Source organism: Pseudorca crassidens, chromosome 1 (genome assembly GCF_039906515.1).
Source record: "Pseudorca crassidens isolate mPseCra1 chromosome 1, mPseCra1.hap1, whole genome shotgun sequence".
Taxonomy (NCBI): domain Eukaryota; kingdom Metazoa; phylum Chordata; class Mammalia; order Artiodactyla; family Delphinidae; genus Pseudorca; species Pseudorca crassidens.
This window is the reverse complement of record NC_090296.1, coordinates 5,869,437-5,883,952: the sequence shown is the minus strand read 5'-3', so window position 1 is coordinate 5,883,952 and position 14,516 is coordinate 5,869,437. Positions and strand designations below refer to the sequence as shown.

At 48.2% G+C, this 14,516-nt stretch overlaps 1 protein-coding gene across 4 annotated transcripts in view; it reads left to right on the top strand.

Moving 5' to 3' along the window:
* The window catches only part of EML1 (EMAP like 1), a 198,752-nt gene that overhangs the window by 161,995 nt on the left and 22,241 nt on the right, over positions 1-14,516 (top strand). For all 4 annotated transcript variants that reach the window (XM_067725882.1, XM_067725863.1, XM_067725873.1 and 1 more), the window contains 9 exons: positions 344-454; positions 1,309-1,404; positions 2,915-3,049; positions 3,777-3,876; positions 5,394-5,548; positions 7,756-7,881; positions 8,134-8,265; positions 11,131-11,198; positions 14,034-14,122. In XM_067725882.1, the coding sequence (XP_067581983.1) occupies positions 344-454; positions 1,309-1,404; positions 2,915-3,049; positions 3,777-3,876; positions 5,394-5,548; positions 7,756-7,881; positions 8,134-8,265; positions 11,131-11,198; positions 14,034-14,122 (1,012 nt within the window). The remainder of the gene's footprint in view (positions 1-343; positions 455-1,308; positions 1,405-2,914; positions 3,050-3,776; positions 3,877-5,393; positions 5,549-7,755; positions 7,882-8,133; positions 8,266-11,130; positions 11,199-14,033; positions 14,123-14,516) is intronic.

Below are 14,516 nucleotides of genomic sequence, written 5' to 3'. Positions count from 1 at the left end.
TCCTCAGTAACGATACAGACTTTGCAAGGATAACCCTTAAATGAGACTCCATGTTCTTCATCATTTTTCATTTTTAAAACTCAGACGCATTCGATACGCACATGAGAACATCACTTCCTGTGGTACAGTTATCAATAACGGGCTCTCCTGAAGTTAAATTGGCCCCGAGAGCCACGACCTCCGGGAGAGATTGGGAATGTTTTATTTACATTAAAAGGCAGAGTCCTCAAATGCATCAAAAAACATTTTTTTTTGACAACATTAAAGTCTTCTCATAATTTCAAGGTAAAGATAAACTTGTAGACGCGGCACAGTGGGTGACTCTGCCTTGTTTTCTAAGCAGCAGCTGCCCCCAAACGTGCGCATCTGGGATTCCGTGACGCTGAACACGCTGCACGTCATCGGAATCGGGTTTTTTGACCGAGCCGTCACCTGTATCGCATTCTCAAAATCCGTAAGTACGAGCCCTGTGGGTATCGCAGCCTTTGTCCACAGGGAGGAGAGACTCCGCTCGAGGTGGAAGAGGGAGGGAGTTAACACGCCCGTAACTGCGCAGGTGCGTGTACAGATTTGGACTCCGAAACCCCCCGCCTCCCAGGTCCCCTCATTCAGAGGGCGCAGGCGCCGCCTCGGTGACACACGCTCCCAATCCGACATTTCCACGGTGATGAGAAGAGGCCCTGCAGCCACACGGTCTTCAGGCTCCTGGAGCAGTCTTGCCTGCTCTGGCCTTGAAGTTCCCCTGCCTGTCTGTGCCGTCCCCGGCCGGCCTGGCTCGCTGCCTGGCCATAAGCAGGGGCTGGATGGACCTCGTGGTCTCCCAGGCTTCCTCAGGATGTGCCCGTTCAACAGGGCCACGCTTTAAAGCACTTGTTCAGCCAGTTCAGAAACACACATGTGTTCACATCAATACACCGCGCGCCTCACCCCCAGTGCCCCCTCCCCTTGTACGGCCTTGCGGTAACCTGGTCATCGCTCAGCGCAGACCTGTGCCCTGGAGCCGCAGATGCCTTCTCCTCCAGGGCGGGGGCTCTGCAGCCCCTAGGAGGCTGGTTCTAACAGAACCAGTGGTGAGGCGCAGCCCCCGACCCCTCCCTCCCGCTCCTGTCCCTTGTCACCCCACATTCCCCTGCTCCCACTGTCTGTGTGCCCAAGTCATAAGTAGGTCTCGACGGTGGTGGGTAAATATTCTTTAATGAAGATGTAGCGGACTCTTTATTAAAAATAAAATTATGTTCCTTGTTAATCACTCTCAACCTAGTTTATTCTCAAATGTAGTCTTCCTGTGAATACCTTTTTTTTTTCCAGAATGGAGGAAGCAACCTCTGTGCCGTGGATGACTCCAATGACCACGTGCTGTCCGTGTGGGACTGGCAGAAGGAAGAGAGGCTGGCGGATGTCAAGGTCTCTCTCCAAGCCTCATGTTGGGCTATGCTGTCCTTTTCCCATGTGGAGCCTTCCCCTGCTGGCCCCTGGCCAGCTTTCTGTGTCTCGGTGGGCTGTGGGCTCCGTCCCCGCCACAGCCCCTAGGCAGGACCCCTTCACCGAGAAGCCCTTGGGCCCCCACCCCTCCCCCCATTCCCAAGGCCTGGTAGGGTTTCTTCTTCTCATCACAGCGTCTATAAGGGTTTTCCTTCCTCATTTTACAGTCACCACCCTTTTAATTCGCTCCGTCGCTCATTTGCTCGCGTTCTCTCTGTCATCCACAAATGCCGAGTGTCCCCTTTGCACACACGTGTCGAGAAGACACTGGTGCGATGGTGACAAGTGAGATGTGCCTGCTGCCCAGCGGGAGGGCCAGGCAGGGAGCAGGGGCACGAGGAGGGCGGCACAGCCAGCACGGGGCTTGTCCCGAGCTGAGTGGACTCCGGAATGGGGTCCTCCCAGCGGTGCTCTTCCTGCAGTGGGACCCACTGGACTTTCCTTATGTCAGTGTACCTTCCTTGAGCTTTCTTATGCTTTCCTCCTGTTAAAACCATGATTGGATCTATTTTTATAGAACTGACTTCAGATTTCTCACCCTGGCATCCATTAACCGTAGATCACCTGACTTACCTAAGATTAGCATCACCGTTGGATCACTTTACCTACCTAACATTAGGAGCACGATTGGATCACCCCACTTACATAACTTTCTCTCTTGTTTGTGTGTGGGATGCAGACCCTGTGTTCTAATAAGGCATTAAACAACTATTTTTATGCTGTAGCTATGCCTTCTAATAGTCTGCTCAAGTATTTAAGTTCTTGCCATGTCGCTGGGTTGGAAGCAGTCAGAGCAAGTTACTCTCCGGGTTTAAGAATGTATAACTGAATTATCAAGCACAAAGAGCCATCAGGGTCCGATTCGTGGGACCAGGGTGCAAGTCGTGGAAATCAAGATAGCAGGGTGAGGGTGGTGAAGTGGTACCCAAAGAGCCAGATCCCCTGCTGGATTCCAGGCTTGGTCGGCAAACCACCGGCAGAGTCCTGGGGGTCCGTATCAGGAGGGACTCCCCAGACAAGCAGGGCAGCCAAAGTGGGCCAGGAGCGATGGAGCCGAATACGATCCAGACGCCGGGGCCCTTCCAGTCACTCGATGGCGATGAACCTGCAATTCTTAGTTCCCCGGCCGCCCCTTCAGCCAGAGCTCACTGTGTGCCTGCTGTGTCCCAGTTCCTGTGAGTCCCCATACGGAAGGATGACCTCGTGGCCCCATCCTCAGGGCTCAGTGCAGTGGGGGAGACAGACGAGGAGGAGAGGGGTCGGCACGCACAGACACAAGTTCAGTGATTCCAAAAGACGAATTCGGTGGGAGAAAATACCAAGAGGCCTAGTGCTTACCTTGATGAATTATTTATTTGTGGTTCAGATTGTATTTATTTTCTTAAGTGTCTTCAGAGACTTGAGACATTTGATTCTCCTGTTTTGCACCAAGTGTTCTAACGAAGCTGTATTTGCTGCGGATTTCCACCCCACGGACACGAATATAATTGTTACCTGTGGAAAGTCCCATCTCTACTTTTGGACACTAGAAGGAAGCTCCCTTATTAAGAAGCAAGGATTATTCGAGGTAAAGTGAAATTGCATCGGTCGTTTTATTTTTCACCGATGGTGCTTGCGGTCACCTAGCTTTTAAGGAAGCTTCGAGGCATCCCAGTGCTAGAATTTGTTTTAATGGGCAAATGCAGGGGTGTCGTGATAAAGACTGTTCCTGGAGATCCCTGGCAGAGTTGGGGAGCCCCTCGTGTCTCATGGATAACACTGGTGATGCTGAGAAGGAAGGATCAGCACAGGCAGAAGCACCAGGAAAGGATGCCCAGGGGCTGGGCCCTCTCAGAGTCCTGCTGGCTGCAAAGAGCAAGGAAGAAGGCGCCCAGGAGACCCCAGTGGGACTCTGCAGAGAGCGATGGGCAGTCTCTGTGCCATTTAGTCCAGCATCTGCGGGCCTTGCGAGAGCACCGGGAGGGCACCTGCTGCCCTATGGGCCCAGAGGCTGAGTTAGAGGATGCCAGGCCCATCCTTCAGGCCGTAGTCACGGCAACACGGCCCCTTAGCCTCTCCAACACCCTCCTCTGCTCGAACTGCCTTCAACCTGATAAGTAGCAGAAATCTCTTTACTTTAGACCAGATAATCTCAGGGCATAAGTTACGTAATGGTGGATAAGAATGAAAGGTACACAGTGTGGTAGCAGAAGCTGACACTATCCAGCTTGGGGTGACTGTGCTTCTAGATGGTATTAATACAAACAAAAGGATGTCTTGATTGTATATACGTATTCTTTTAAAATATTCTGCAGAAGCAAGAAAAGCCAAAGTTTGTCCTCTGTGTGACATTTTCTGAAAATGGTGACACCATCACCGGAGATTCAAGTGGCAACATCCTGGTATGGGGAAAAGGTAACACGTGATTCCTCCCAAAGCAGACATTTCTGGGTGATGTTATAAATATGAAGCCAAACGTGGCTCCTGTAAGAATTGTCTGTTAATATCATTTCCAGGTTTACTCTTCGATTCCAAGGTACATAGGTACATACATGCATGTGTGCGGGTGTAACTTGGAACCAAAACACTGGGACTGAGGAAAATGAGACTAGTAAGCTGTGGACTTCTGTCGCTCTAAAAGGCTCTTTAAGCCCAAGACATTATAATGGAGCTAATAGCTTATTTAGGAGATCTGATAACAACTTATAATGGTGAAATCATCGAAGACTGTTTATTTAGCTCTACAGTATTTAACTTCTCTGGTCCACATAGTGCTTGGCAGACGCTGACTGAGTGCTGTCTGAGGCAGCATGCTAGGTGCTGAGCTTACGTATGAGTCAGATGGGCATCCCCGCCGTCAGTGGGCAAACAGTGTGGTGAGGAGGTCTCCTTACTCAGAAACATTTATTTGGTCAAGTTCAATGAGCATTTATTTATTGACTTTAAATTATTTCTTTATTTCTTTACTTATTATTTATTTTGGCTGCACTGGGTCTTAGATGCGGCATGCGGACTTCTTAGTTGCGGCATGCAGGATCTAGTTCCCCGACCAGGGATCAAACCCGGGCCCCCTGCATTGGGAGCTCGGCGTCTTAACCCACTGGACCGCCAGGGAAGTTCTTCAGTGAGCACTTATGAGTGCTTGCCATGTGCCAGGAAAAATGCACTATCCCTGTCCTCAAGGATCTTAGTATTTGAGTGGGGGGTGAAGGTGAAAACAGACCCATCAGTGTAATTTCAGATTAATATGGTGACCTTTGTAGTATCCTGCTACTCTGGGTGCCGTGGACTGTATGTATACATCAGTTCATTCCACCCTTAGAACAATCCCGTGGGATAAGCAGTAGCCCCATTACACCAAGGGGGAAACTGAGACAGAGCAGTTAAGTCACTTGTCCAGAGACACACAGCTCATTTCTCAGCCACATGTAGTCTGGCTGTACTCTTCACACACTATGCTTCGTGTTAGCATGTTTTCCTTAATTATTTTTTTCTTAGTTTATTTTATTGAAGTATAGTTGATTTACAACGTGTTAATTTCTGCTGTACGGCAAGGAGATTCAGTTATACATATATATCCTTTTTCATATTCTTTTCCATTATGGTTTATCACAGGATATTGAATATAGTTCCCTGTGCTATGCAGTAGGACCTTGTTGTTTACCCATCCTATATATAATAGTTTGTATCTGCTCTTCCCAAACTCCCAGTCTGTCCCTCCCCCCAACCCCCTCCCCCTGTTTTCCTTAATTATAAAGTAATTCAGTTCATGCTTGTCTGGTGCTCTGGGAACTTCTAGAAAGTGGATCCTTGATAGAGTCACACTGCAATGATGTTCTAACCGACAGTATCGCATTTTAAAACAAAAATGAAATGAGATGGGCAGAGGTGAGCCTTTGACGATGTCCTCAGCTTGGTCTTGCTGTGTTTAGGTACGAATCGAATAAGCTACGCAGTTCAAGGGGCCCACGAGGGCGGTATTTTTGCACTTTGTATGTTGAGGGACGGCACGCTGGTGTCGGGAGGAGGGAAAGACCGGAAGCTCATTTCTTGGGATGGAAACTACCAGAAACTTCATAAAACCGAGGTAAGACGGCAAGTCATGCTATTGACATTCGTTTTGAACGTTAAACTGTTATACTGACCAGTTTCCTTGTTTGAAATCTTCAGCTTACCGTTTTGAGAATTGTTTAGATAAAATTTTCCTAAATGGGGTAGTATTTTACCAAAATCACGAAGGCAGTTTAAGTACTAAAAGGAAATTAGGTTTATAAAATGTGAGGTGGTCGCGTTTCACATCTAGAATATTTTTATCAAAGACCCAATCTCACTTTTCCAAGGGAACATTTATCCACATTTTGATTAATCGTTAAAACGTTTCTTCTCTTTTCACTTTAATTTCCATCGTGTTACTTTGGAGACATTTTCACTTTGAACTAGTGTTCACTGAGTATTTACGTTGTGCGTGGCTGAGTGCCAACACCATCTCTAGAGCTCTGACCCCTTTGGGCATCTCCTTCACCTCCTTATTACCTGGTTAGCAGACCTGGACTCCAACAGGAGCCGGAGGCAAGAAATTCAATATCCCTTCTACACACTCACTGAATTTTCACTCCCCCAGGCCCTGGGAAATTATGAGCAGACAGATATCAAGGTCGGCATCAATCCGAAGGTTGAGTTTCTTCCTCTCTAGCATAGCATGGACACCTTGTAGAACTTTTCCAACTTCTAAGTCAGATGCACACAGCACAGTTACATCAGAGAGCAGCGTGGCATGGTGCTCTGACAGTATGAGAATTTGGTTTTGTTGATTCCTGCTCTTCATAAAGGAAGGCCTGGGCTTCCCTGGTGGCGCAGTGGTTGAGTGTCCGCCTGCCGATGCAGGGGACACCGGTTCGTGCCCCGGTCCGGGAAGATCCCACATGCCGCGGAGCGGCTGGGCCCGTGAGCCATGGCCACTGAGCCTGCGTGTCCGGAGCCTGTGCTCCGCAACGGGAGAGGCCACAACAGTGAGAGGCCCGCGTACCGCAAAAAAAAAAAAAAGGAAAGCCTTCATCTGAGTTTTGGAAATCACCTTCCTTTCATGGAGACTTTAATTGCGGTAGCATTTTTTTATAATAAGATTTGACCAGCATTTGATGAACCCAATCATAACAAATACTCCAGAGTCTCACCTAGTTTTATAGAAGATACTCATCATTTTTAAGTACCCGTAAGTCCTCTTCATTAGCGTGGGTTGTTACCCACTTTCCTCCAGTCTGTGCCAACAAAGCGTGCTGGAAGCAGACAGTTTGTATGAGGACAGGCTGCGCCTCACCGTCCCAGAACCGCGGTGCCTGGAGTCCACCCCAGGCTTTCACTGCGATTTTCTGTTCTTTGTATAAAGTGCAAGCACCTCTGTTTATTTTATCATAGCAAATCGTTCTTGGCTGGTGTGTTTTGAAATTATTTTTATTAACACTTAGATAATCATATATGTTTGCCAACATGAGAAGTGGATTTCAAAACTAAATGAAGTCGCCAAAGAATTTAACCTTTTAAGTTATAAAAAATGTTTAGGCGCTCCTACCACAGCAGATTACGTATTCTTTACTTTCCACATTTTACCTGGCTCTGCTATCAGAAGTCATAACAGGAGTAAACTACCCAGTTGTATTTCTTGTTTTTATATTTCGTCAAGACAAAAATGTTTTATTCTTTGTTTTTTAAACAACCTTACTGGGCTTCCCTGGCGGCGCAGTGCTTAAGAATCCGCCTGCCAATGCAGGGGACGTGGGTTCGAGCCCTGGTCCGGGAAGATCCCACATGCCGCGGAGCAACTAAGCCCGTGCGCCACAACTACTGAGCCTGCGCTCTAGAGCCCATGAGCCACAACTGCTGAGCCCGTGAGCCACAACTAGTGAAGCCCGCGCACCTAGAGCCCGTGCTCCACAGCAAGAGAAGCCACTTCAATGAGAAGCCCGCGCACTGCAACGAAGAGTAGCCCTCGCTCACCTCAACTAGAGAAAGCCCGCGCGCAGCAATGAAGACCCAATGCAACCAAAACTAACTAAATAAATAAATGTATAAAAAAGAAAAAAAAAACCTTACTATTGCTGATTTTTTTTTAGGTATATTAAATGTTTGGAGTTTAAATGTAAGATTTGGGATCATTCACTCAAGTACTTTCTCTCTCTCCATAGCACATGCATGTGTGTATGTCATTGTGATAGGAGCTGTCATCATGATAAGTAAACAAGTATTTTGAATGATGGAGCTAAGCATTTAATGACATTTGAAATCTTTTCCATGCAGATTCCAGAACAGTTTGGTCCCATACGGACAGTGGCTGAGGGGAAGGGCGATGTGATCTTGATAGGCACCACCAGAAACTTTGTCCTACAGGGCACACTGTCCGGAGACTTCACACCCATCACTCAGGTACGCGCCAGCTCAGCCAGCCCACCAAACACGTTCATTCTGTGCAATAGTAGAACATAAGACAGAGTTACAAAGAGGAGATTTTTCCTGTGTTTTATACTAACATCACCTTCCTCGGCTTCAGTCAGCGAGGAAGAAAAACAGATGGGAGAAATTCCAGAGTGTGCAGTAAGCCATGGTTCATGGTCCTGCAGGGCTCCTGGGTGTTGGCTGTAATATTTCAGAGCTTCTGTTTGTCTCGGTTCTTTGTAGGGTCACACTGATGAGCTCTGGGGACTGGCCATCCACGCCTCAAAACCTCAGTTCTTGACCTGTGGGCATGACAGGCACGCCACCCTGTGGGACGCTGTTGGTCACCGGCCTGTCTGGAACAAAATAATAGAGGTAGACATGCATGTTATATTCCATCTTTCTTATAAAAATTCATCTGGAACATGTTGATTTTTTTTTTGCATGAGATTAATAGTGATATAAATTCGTCCCAAAGCAAATGTCACTTACTTTATCTCCTTCAGATTGCACTGCTTTAAACATTGCCTCAAGTGGTCTCATCCGTGTAGTTCGGAAGTTTGCTGTTGCATTTTTGGACAGCAAGTGAGCCTTTCCGAGTTGGTTGCTGGGTTTCCCAAGTGCAATCTCTTCTGGCTTGAAGGCTGAAAAACCCTCCTTATGAGCCTGCATTCTACTTACAGAGCACCTTTTGAATGAGGATTTATTAGCTATTCTTACAGCGTACAGTTTAATTTATCTCTGCGCTTTGAGTCTGATGGTAAAGTTTAAAGTCGGCATGTCTGTGACCTCTGCAAACGGAACTCCAGTTGTACATCAGAGTGCTGAAGTATCCTTTCCCTACATACCACACAGCAGTGTCTGCACAATACCCAGCATTGTACACGTATTATCCTTAATCCTTGCAGCAGCCTTGCAGGTTGAAGTTTTTTACCCTGATTTTATTGATTAGGAAGTTGAAGCTTAGGTAAGTCAATAGCTCACCAAGGTCCCTGAATCCATGATGGAGCCAGTGTTCACCCCCAGCTCAGTCTGACTCCCAAAGTCAGGGTCTCCTGCCACAGCCTACTGTAGTGAGTGAAATACACCTCCCATCTTACTTATGCCCTTAATGACACATCCAGCCCCAGGCAAGGGGTTGCCCCTCTGTAGACCCCACACGTCCTCCTTTCGGCCCCCGCAGAGTTGCCAGCATTTCCTGATGTGCTGGGTCCGTGTTTTGGTCCTCCTGCCCTTCGCTTATTTTAATAAATAAATTTATTTATTTATTTAATTTTGGCTGCGTTGGGTCTTCGTTGCTGCACGCTGGCTTTCTCTAGTTGCGGCGAGCGGAGGCTACTCTTCGTTGCGGTGCATGGGTTTCTCATTGCGGTGGCTTCTCTTGTTGCGGAGCACGGGCTCTAGGCGCACGGGTTTCAGTAGTTGTGGCACACGGGCTCAGTAGTTGTGGCTCGCAGGCTCAGTAGTTGTGGCAGACGGGCTTAGTTGTTCTGTGACATGTGGGATCTTCCCGGACCAGGGCTCGAACCCATGTCCCCTGCATTGGCAGGCGGATTCTTAACCACTGCACCACCAGGGAAGCCCCTGCCCTTTGCTTTTGGAGAAGGTCTGTAAGAGACTGGAGCTGGCTGGTCACTGGGGGAGCTGATCACTGAGATGACAGGCCTGGGGGTGACACCGCCACCAGAGGGCAGAGCGGGAGTGGCCCAGGTGGCAGGGCATAGCTACAGGAAGTGGCGTCCCATGTCGTGACCGTCCCCTGGTGGGGGCTTGGAGGATCAGATGGAATGGCGAATACATGAAGGGCTGGTGCAGAGCTGACAGCCACTGATGCAGCAGGGACAGTGATGGTCCAGGAGAGCAGCCTTCCCTGTGGCCTCGGTCTACACAGCACTCTGGCCAAAAGCAATGCCAGTTACTCCATCACCAGCCTGGCATCAGGGCACAGGCGCCAAACTGGAGCCCAGAAAGATCTGCAGTTCCGTAGCTTCTTTACCCACTGGCCACTAGACAGAAACACTCAAGTGTCTTCATCTCAAAAACGGTATGAGCCTCAAATCAACTAGGCAGTAAAGCTTCAAGTGCACATGATTTCTCTCTGTGTGTCAGTGGAGGCCCTGAGCTTAATCACAGCTCCCGCTTTGGAAAAGCAACGCAGTAACGTCATCAGTCCCTGGAGAGTTTCTCTCTGGTCTCTCTCTTTTTTTTTCGGGTTCTCCAGTGGTACCTCAGTGCCTCCTTCCATTTCCATTTCCAGTACTCCTATTTTCTTGGTCTTCCTGTGACTAATCTCTTCTCACTTCAGTTCGTCCTGAGCACTCCTACCAAGTGATCTAAGACATAGATTTGATCACGTCATTCTTGTTAGTGAAAGGAAACAGTTATTCTCACTGTGTTTTTCCTGATGATCACAGCCCTTGACGTGGCAGTGCAGCCCACATTACTAGCATCCTCCGTAGCATTCTCCACTTTCCCGGTCCCCACCCTGTAAACCTACTGACTCTACCTGCCATTCCTCAAACATGCCCCAAACTGTGTTGCTTCTACCTCCTTGACCATATTTTTGTCCCCTTAACACTCGATCCAAAAAAAATATTGGTGTGTCCATGTCTGCCTTCACCTATACCGGAAGGCCTGAGTCAAAGGCTTCCAGCACCAGCATGCCTCGGCCCAGCTTCCCCGTCCGACTTCACCTAATGCTCCGTCTCCAGCTCCTTTTACCTCTCTCATCAGTCTCGTTTCACCTTGTTAGGAACAAACACGTACGTGCCCCACTAGAGCCAAACCTGGAATGTGCCCTGCTCATCTTGAGATCCGTCTAGGGCTACCGTGGCGTGTTGCACCCAGTGGGGGGCGTTTACCCAGTATCGACCTGATGGCATTGGGTGCAGGGGTCATAATTCCAGACGGATGGAGCACAAGCTTCTCACTCAGCATGGGGGTCAACTGAAGGAACTTCCAAGACCTGGAGGAGGAGCGTGTCTTTGTTGATCTGTCATCTGATTACTGTAGCTGTGAAAGGATATAAGACAGAAAGAGAAAAATTATAAGAGGATAAAAATTTAGTATTATTGAGACATGACCTTCATTAAAGTAGGAAAATGTTTTCCTCTCTGGAGAGAAAAGCGATTTTTTAAATGGGGCCACGTAGCCCTAAGGGATTACAGCTGTGCTTGTGTGTGTTTTATGTGATCGCACTGTGTCTGGCCATCAATTTACACTTCCTTTACAATGTTTTAGGATCCAGCTCAGTCTTCTGGTTTTCATCCTTCAGGGTCTGTGGTTGCAGTCGGAACACTGACTGGGAGGTAAGTGCATGTCAGCATGGCTTGTGCTTTCAAAGTTCATGGGAAAGAGGCTTGTTGTCTGTGTTTCCCCAGCGACAGGCACAGGGTAGCTCTTGGCTGCCTCTCTGAGCTCCTAATGACTTGCCGGGAGTTAAGTCCGAACGCGAAAGTGAAACCTGAGGCAGTGGCCCTTCACGTTTTGGACTTTGGGAGAAGCCGAGGGAAGCTGTGGACCCCCCTCCCAGAAGAGGCCCCAGCTCCACACACACAGGATTGTGGGGCTTCTCAACTTTGGAATGGGGCAACACAGCATTTCAAAGCACTGCGAATTTTAAATGCTTTTTCTTGCTGCCCTGTCAGACTTAGAGAAACTGCCCAGCTCCTGAGCCTCATGTTGGATTCAGCCAACACTTATTTGCCAAAGCGCCTCTGATGTGCGAGGCACTAGCTCTGCGCTTGAATCCCAGCTTCGCCACTTAGCCGCAGTGTGTCTCTGAGCCAGTTACATGATCTCTCTGAGTTTGTTTCTTCCTCTGTAAATTGTGACGATATATCTGCCTGGCCGTACGCTGATGACTGAGGGAGACAATGGATGAAGCAGCTCCTGGGGTCGCCTGGCAGGCGATTTCGGTGGTTATTATTATATCATTGTTTCATAAGATTCGATTATACTTTTATATTGTTTGTCATAGTATCTACACGTATTATCGCTTAATTCATATACCATTGGTGATCCCCTCCTCTCTAAAGAGCGTACCACTTACGGAGAGGGAAGTGGGGAGGGGCAGCACAGGGGTAGGGGAGTAAGAGGTGCAGACTATTAGGTATACAGTAAGCTACAAGGATGTATTGTACACCATGGGGAGTAGAGCCAATATTTTATAATAACTATAAGTGGAGTGTAAGCTTTAAAAATTGTGAATCACTACATTGTACGCTTGTAACTTATAAAATATTGTACAGCAACTATGCTTCAAAAAAAAGAATACCACTTAGATTCTGTTGCTAGGAACTTAGAGTATGTATAAAGAAAGAGTAACCATTTGTAAGTCATAGGTGGCAACATCTTAAGAGTTGGGCACCTTGTATCCAACAGACTCCTTCGTGAAAATGTTTGCACACACACACACACACACACACACACACACACACACTCACACACACTCCTTTGACCTCTCTTAGAGACATATGAAGCTTCCAACTCAGCAGGCTCTGAAGAACGGCTGCCAGCCAGTTACTGCCGTCAGCTACGTGCTGAGTCTGTGTGGCAGGACAGGGTATGGGACAGTGCCAGCTGCTCAGAATCACAGACAGTGCCCTGTAGGAGGAAGAGAGATGGAACATGCAACTTAATCCTTCCCCTCTGTTTATGCCTCCCCCACCCCTGGTCCTGGTACCAGGCTTAGCTCTCGATGGGGCAGTTTAACACGATGTTTCAAAGGCACAGCCCAGACAGCCTGGTCTCTCTGCTTCTTCTATTCTGACCTCTGTTAAAGTTAAATAGCACAGGGACTTCCCTGGTGGTGCAGTGGTTAAGAATCTGCCTGCCGATGTAGGGGACACGGGTTCGAGCCCTGGTCCGGGAAGATCCCACGTGCGGCGGAGCAACTAAGCCCATGCGCCACAACTACTGAGCCTGCACTCTAGAGCCCGTGAGCCACAACTACTGAGCCCACGTGCCACAACTACTGAAGCCCGCACGCCTAGAGCCTGTGCTCTGCAACAAGAGAAGCCGCCGCAATGAGAAGCCTGTGCACTGCAATGAAGAGTAGCCCCCGCTCGCCGCAACTAGAGAAAGCCCACATGCAGCAACGAAGACCCAAGGCAGCCAAAAATAAATTAATTAAATTTATATTTTTTAAAAAAAGTTAAATAGCACACATTAAAGGTAAATGGTTGTTAGAGATGCAAGGAAGCAAAGCTGAGACGCCAAATCCAGATGTCGGGGGTCAGCCGGTCCCCTTGAGTGGTGCCGACTAGGGCCCTGAGTGGATGGTGGCTCTGGCTCGAGGGGCTCGCTGGTGGATGTGTGTCGTCAAGGTTTGAAACGGCAGCAGCAGGGAGTCCACATTCCTTTTCAGCCCTGAAAACACTGGGGTCCCACTCACTGCCAGGAGAGTTCAATCTTCCTGCCATGTAACAGACATTGACCGAGTACCGTGTCCTGATTAGAGGATTCGGAGCACTTCCGTGTCCATTATAACTTGACCGATTGGACGCTGGGCCTGCAAAGTCTTTCTGGGCCTTTATTCCCATTTTACAGTTGGGGAAACTGAGCCCAGAGAGGCTAAATTCAAAGGCCAGTCCTCTACTCGCCCTTCTGCCATTCTCTGGGTCATTTCTTTCACCCAGCTGGTTGCACACCCGCATCACAGAAGGTCAGGTGCTGGCCCAGCTCTGCTTGCAGCAGCCCTGGAGGTTGTCCCGGCCCCATCCTGCTGTACCCATCCTGCCTTGCCCTGGGCCAGATCTCTGGGTGAGTGTGTGCAGTGGCCCCTTTGCTGCTTCCTCTGGCCACAGGCTGGGGGTAGGTGTTGGTTCATCTTCCCTGCCCAGGGCTTTCTCTCCTTTAATGTGTAAGTGACAAAACTCAAACACCAGGGAACCCTGCCATAGCATCAGTAACTGAATCATTTCCCATAGTACCCAGTTTGCTGCTCCTATCTTTAGGAACTGCTCATATGCAGGAAATTTTCTTTAAATGAAAGCTGGGAATAAGAATTCTTATTAAGCAAATACAGAGCATTTTTAAGCTCTTAGGTTAATTTTTTTTAATAGCCTTGCTGTGACTGTAGTAGCCTTACTTCATTTTCTCGCTAAACAATTGATTTGTACTTTTCCCCATGTTTACAACAGGTGGTTCGTGTTTGACACAGAAACGAAAGACTTGGTCACCGTCCACACGGATGGAAATGAACAGCTGTCTGTAATGCGTTACTCACCAGGTTAGAATACGGTCCATTCACTCTGACAGATTGATGAAGTTCTCTGTAGATGTCTGTAAAGAAAAAACATTCACAGGCCCCCTCAAGAGCGAAATTTAAACTGTATCTGCACATAATTGTGGCACTTGGGCGTTCTCAACCTCCCTTCTTTGGGTCACTATGCTTGTGTGTTTTTAACTTTTTATTACGGAAAATTTCAAACAGGGACAAAATTGCACAGAATAGCATAATGAACCCCCAACGTACCCATCACCCAGCTTCAATAATTATCGACCCTTAGCCGTTTTGTTCACCCGTAGCCCCACCCACTGCCCCCTCCCATGTTGTTTCTGAAGCCGCTCCCAGACGTCTTATCCTTTCATCTGTTAATGTTAATAACTAGAGAGATCTAAAG